Source organism: Rana temporaria, chromosome 3 (assembly GCF_905171775.1).
Source record: "Rana temporaria chromosome 3, aRanTem1.1, whole genome shotgun sequence".
In the NCBI taxonomy this organism is placed as follows: Eukaryota; Metazoa; Chordata; class Amphibia; order Anura; family Ranidae; genus Rana; species Rana temporaria.
Window position 1 is genome coordinate 281,930,875 of NC_053491.1, and position 5,643 is coordinate 281,936,517.

A 5,643-nucleotide genomic window follows, 5' to 3' on the forward strand; every position below is an offset into this window, starting at 1 on the left:
CTAATCCGTCCCTGGGTGCGTAAGCCGGCAACCAAATCCTGCCAATGTATGTAGCCTTCCTTCCCTCCCTGTCGCTAGGTGGGAGGGGCAGCTTGCAGGTTCACAATTCGGTCGTTTTTTTTTTCTGTTTATATCGCAAAAAAATTAAATCGGAGGCAATAAAATACCATCAAAAGAACGCTCTATTTGTGGGGGGGGAAAAAGACGCAAATTTTGTTTGGGTACAACATTGCATGACCGCGTTAAAGCAGCACAGTGCCAAATTGTTAAAAGTGGTCTGGTCATTCAGCAGCCTAATCCTCCAAGGCTGAAGTGGTTAAACACTGAACTACACCATGGTAGCTAATTCTGAACATAGTTAAGTGTTTCCCATTGCCCTCTTCAAAGACCTCTGTCATACACTTTAGCTACCTTGTGTACCCACACTGGCCCTTTGGGGATCAGCTTTAAGACTGAGTCTGGGTAATGTGGCCCAATGCAGCAGTTCTTAACACCCTTAGGTCTAAAGACACATCTGCGGCTTCTTTTAGCCTTGTTCTAGCCTAGGTTTTTTCAGGCCCAAGCACCATTTTGCAATTACTTTATCTTCTAGGTTGGAAAATTTATGATTTAGCTTATTCCATCCTAACTAGTTCACTCCATATTTGTTTTACGGTTTACTCCTCCATGGTTTGGAACTCAGGGGTTCTGACATAATGAGATCCTTTCTGTGGAAGGCATCTTTCCTTCTAGGAACCTACTTATAAGTGATTTGAAATCCTTATCCCGTACAATGAGGCCGGAATCACACTAGTGCGTTGCGTTTTTGAGCTGCGTTCCCGTTGCGAATTTCTCTAGAGGGTGTTCTGCGGATCAACTGCGGTTTAGCTGCGGATCGGGTGCGATTTCTAAAAAATAATTATTTGAGCTGCGTTTTTGGTGAGGGCCAATCATTGTTAGCTGTGTGATGATGTAGGTAATAAAAGGGAGTGACCTTTCTTGGACTCTTCCTTTTTCACGAGCATTCAGTATAGTGTGGAATAGGATTTGGATTTCCTAAGAAATGTGTGCTGCCCTGCCCATGATCATGCCTACAGTTGTTGCTGCAACAGCAGCAATCTTGCTGGAAGTTGAAAGGAGGAGAAGGAGGAGTAGAAGAAGAAGATACTGGGTTCATCCTATCATTGCAAATAGGGATGAAAGAGGGCAGTTCATTATATTATATGAAGATCTCCGTGGGCATGAGGACAAGTTTTTTAATTATACACGCATGTCAATAACCAGGTGATTATTTATTTAATTTTGCTAAACATTTTCTTTCTCCATTGTTCCATATTAAATTTATAATTAAAAATTTTATTTTTGTTTGAAGTTTTGATGAATTGTTAGGACTAACGTACCATAGTTTGGAGCGCCAGAACACATGCTTCAGAGCAAGCATCCAGCCTGCACAAAGATTATTAATCACATTAAGGTACTTTTCCACACCTATGTGCATTTTCAAATTGATGTTGAAGCATGTATTCATTTTTGGTTTCAAATATCCAACATCTGTACTTATAAATGAACAACCAGACACAAGATGCCCAAAAATATATTTATTTTTTACTTTTTTCACAAAAATAAAGAAATAGACAACATATTTTTGCTTGGACTAATATAAAAAATAAAAACTTTGCCTTCAAGTTTTCCTCTGGATTAAACTTTGATTCAAAATATGCACACATGCTTGTTTACTGTGGGCATAACGTAAACTTTAGAGATGTTGATATGTTTTGGGAAATAATGGTGTGTCTGAGGAGTATTGACTTGCTGAGGTAGATTCATCAATCTCGGTGCTTGAAGCATGGCTAGACTCGCCATGGTGCTGTGGCACATGGTGCTGTGGCACATGGTGCTGTGGGCCATGGTGCTGTGGGCCATGGTGCTGTGGGCCATGGTGCTGTGGGCCATGGTGCTGTGGGCCATGTTGCTGTGGGCCATGGTGCTGAGGCACATGGTGCTGTGGGCCATGGTGCTGTGGCACATGGTGCTGTGGCACATGGTGCTGTGGCACATGGTGCTGTGGCCCATGTGTCTGAGGCCCATGTGTCTGAGGCCCATGTGTCTGAGGCCCATGTGTCTGAGGCCCATGTTGCTGTGGCACATACATCCCCTGCATTTGTGTTTGTGGCATAATTGAAGGGAATGTGGATGGGATGGGATATGGAGTTCGCCTCTGTTGTACCTCATATATTGAAGTTGGCTCCTGAAAGCTTGAAGTGTAGGATGGAGGAACATAGGGGTAAGGTTGGTTTCCTGGGTCTGGGTACTGGCCTGACATTGGTAAGTGTATGTGTGTTGTTTCTTTTGTTACATATGGCCTTTCCAATGTATGTTGCTCGCTTGGCACTGTAAATGACTGCAGAACGTGTTCTACTGTGGTTCGCATTTCTAAATATCTCTCAGGTAGAACTTTTTTGATCAATGGTACAAAATTAAGCGCCAGTATTGTAGCTGGACATAAGAAAGCATCCACCTTTCCAGCCATTTGTTGTAACATCTCTAGAAGACGCTCGCTTATGTCCATCTGCGATACTGGCGTTCGCTTACGTGCCACTTTGGCAGGCCGCGCAATGGTTGTTGGAGCTGAGGAGGGTCCAGGCATAGGCTCAGGCAATCCAGAGTCAGTCTCTGGGTTTGTGACCCATAGATCTGACCCAAGTGGCATTTCAGGTATTTCCTCATTTGGATCAATGCAAACTGCTGGCACGGATTGGGCCTCAGATTGGCTCTCTGGTTGATCCTCCAGGACATCCTGTTCGTCCCAACTTGCTTCGGTCCTGTTTTTATTAAAAAATAGAAACATTACTAATGCTAAATATATAGTCACGATACATAGATGATGTAGAGGATAACTTACTCTCTCATCTCTATGAGTGGTTTCAAGAAGGCAAGGTCCTCTGCATACATATAGGGTACTCTAGCTGGTGCCCCCGAGCCACTCCTCACTTCTCTTAGATGTTTGTTGTATTTCTTGAAGGCATCACGCATGCTTCGCCAACGATTCTTGATGTATACCACTGTAAAAAAGAGAAGATAATAATTATTTAATATTTCTTATTTGTTCAAGGTACCTAGCTACAGGAAATTCATTTGGAAGTCTCCACTATGAGTTCAAGGTTGGAAAATCAACTATATCTGGCATTGTACATGAAACATGCCTTGTTTTATGGAATGTACTAAAACCATTGGTCTTCAAAAAGCCTACAAAAGAAGATTGGTTGAAGATATCAGATGAATTCTGGGAGAGATGTAATTTTCCTAACTGTGTGGGAGCCATCGATGGCAAGCACATACGCATCCTGAGGCCATTTGATAGTGGGAGTCAGTTTTTTAATTATAAAAAATATTTTTCGTTTGTATTAATGGCAGTGGTAGATGCCAAATATAATTTCATTTATATTGATGTGGGTGCTTATGGTAGCAGCTCTGATTCTGGTGTATTTAATCATTCCACATTTGGGAGAATGATAAGGGCGAATAGTCTGGATTTACCAAACGATTCCTCCTTGCCCGGAACAAATGAGCCAGCCCTCCCATTTGTTTTTGTAGGGGACGAAGCGTTTGCCCTTGGTAAAAATCTTCTTCGACCATTCTCAAGTAGAGCGCTGAGCAATGATAAAAGAATATTTAATTATCGGCTCACTAGGGCACGTCGAGTAGTAGAGTGTGCATTTGGAATTCTTGCCAATAAATGGAGAATATTGCACACCGCCATCAATCTCAGTTTGGAGCATGCTGTCTCTGCTGTGAAAACTGCGTGTGCACTGCACAACTATGTGCGAGAACGTGATGGAATTGATTATGAGGATTCCATGATGCATAATATGGAGGCGGCACAGTGGAGTTTGACTAGGGGCACTAGCAGTGGGAAATTGATTCGAGATCAATTTCTTAATTACTTTCTATCGCCAGCTGGCGAGTTACCTTGGCAGATGCAGGCAATTTAAAACCAAAAAATGTGGTGTTGTCATTAAAATATATGGCCCTTTAAATATTAAAACATAAAATACTAAGCTAAAAATGTCACTATGTGTAATTTGAATGCATCTTGAAAAAAAAATATTAAAGTTATCTTTTGGCAGCATATTAAGGACTCCAAAGTGATTCTCTACCTGCAATTGGACAAAAACACCAAAAATTGGCTTGGTGACACTGTTATGTGTGTTCTGCTGGGTGTCATTGTACAGAGGATGATGTCTTTGTAAGACCACCATGGCCAATAACGTCATAATAGGATGACAAATACAGATAGTCACTCCCCCAAGGATCTGCAAACATACTTGGTAAAGTGAGTTTACATATTTTGGTGATAGACACACGCAGACTCATACAAACAATGACCAAGGGTGTGGGAATGAGTCACGTGCCACCAGCAACACGGGGACAGGGTGCATTAGGAACACCATGCCAAGATATAAAACATGTGGCATGGTATGGGTTAGCAGACTTTACATGTCCACACAGAATGCATGCTTGGATAAAGGCCTGCTCTGGATTTGTGGGCGGTATGCACTGTAGTTATTGGGGTTTACTTAGAATTATAATTTAAGAAGTTAGGGAATGAAAAAATAAAACAAACTTACCTTTGTCAGCTTGAACTTGGGATGAGCACATGCTCCACTCTGGCAAAAGGCTTTTGGTAATTTCAACCCAGGTAGTTTTTTTCAATACATTGTCCTTATATTTAGGATGCCGGGTGTCATAGATTTGTGGGTTCTCCCTGACAAGGCGGATAAGCTCCTCGGAATCCACACAGTCCTTCACCTTAGCAGTGACTTTTTTGCTCCGTTTTTTGGACATGGCTACTCACCTCAGCAGCATGAAACAGACAGAGGAGGAACTAGGAAAAGGGGGAGGTGGTGGAGGAGGAAAAAAAACTTCCGTTCAAACCGCAACACACCTGCGATTTAGATGCGTACCCATAGAAGATAATGGGACTGAATTCGCACCTGAGCCGCACCGCAAGACATAAAAACCGCACGCGGTTTGGAGGCAATGCGCAGTGCGGATGCATCGCACATATGTGAACCAGCCTCATTGAAAACAATGTATTTTAAAATGTCCTGCGATTTGGATGCGGTTGAAACCGCACTCAATTCGCTTAGGTGTGAACCTAGCCTGAAGCTTCTGGAGATCAGCCCTTTAACCTATATACACTGCCATTGCTGGCTCAGATCTTATTGGATTGGTCTAGATCCCTGCATAGGGTTTTAACTGCTGCAGGTGTTAACCAACAATTCACAGCGTGTGCTGTTCAGATGGCTTAAGCTTTGGGCGACACAAACAGGATACTAGTCTTGTGCTGTATCATGTAAGCCTCTTGTCAGCCCAGGTGCAGAGGAAGTTTGACTTGGATCAGGGGTGTCAAGCTCAATTTCATCGTGGGCCGCACAGTGGCGTCACTAGGGTTGGTGTCACCTGGTGCGGTAAAATATGGTGTCACCCAAACCCTTTTCCAATATTTTTTACCCTACTGTTTGCTCTCCTTTCTTCCCCTTTTCTCTCTCTCCCTATCCATCTTTCTTGTTCGTTCTATCCCTTCTTCTTTCTCTCCATTTTTCATTGTCCCCTCCCCCACCTCTCTTTCTCCAGAACCGGAATTCACATCTCAGGAGCCTA

General features: G+C 42.8%; 1 protein-coding gene across 1 annotated transcript; it reads left to right on the plus strand.

The window, feature by feature from the left end:
* The first annotated feature begins 886 nt into the window (after nucleotides 1-886).
* On the plus strand, nucleotides 887-4,060 carry LOC120932369 (protein ANTAGONIST OF LIKE HETEROCHROMATIN PROTEIN 1-like). The gene is made up of 3 exons (XM_040344699.1): nucleotides 887-1,263; nucleotides 1,352-1,453; nucleotides 3,092-4,060. The coding sequence occupies exons 1-3, from the start codon at nucleotides 1,043-1,045 to the stop codon at nucleotides 3,969-3,971; spliced, it is 1,203 nt and encodes a 400-aa protein (XP_040200633.1). The 5' UTR covers nucleotides 887-1,042; the 3' UTR covers nucleotides 3,972-4,060.
* Nucleotides 4,061-5,643: the final 1,583 nt, after the last annotated feature.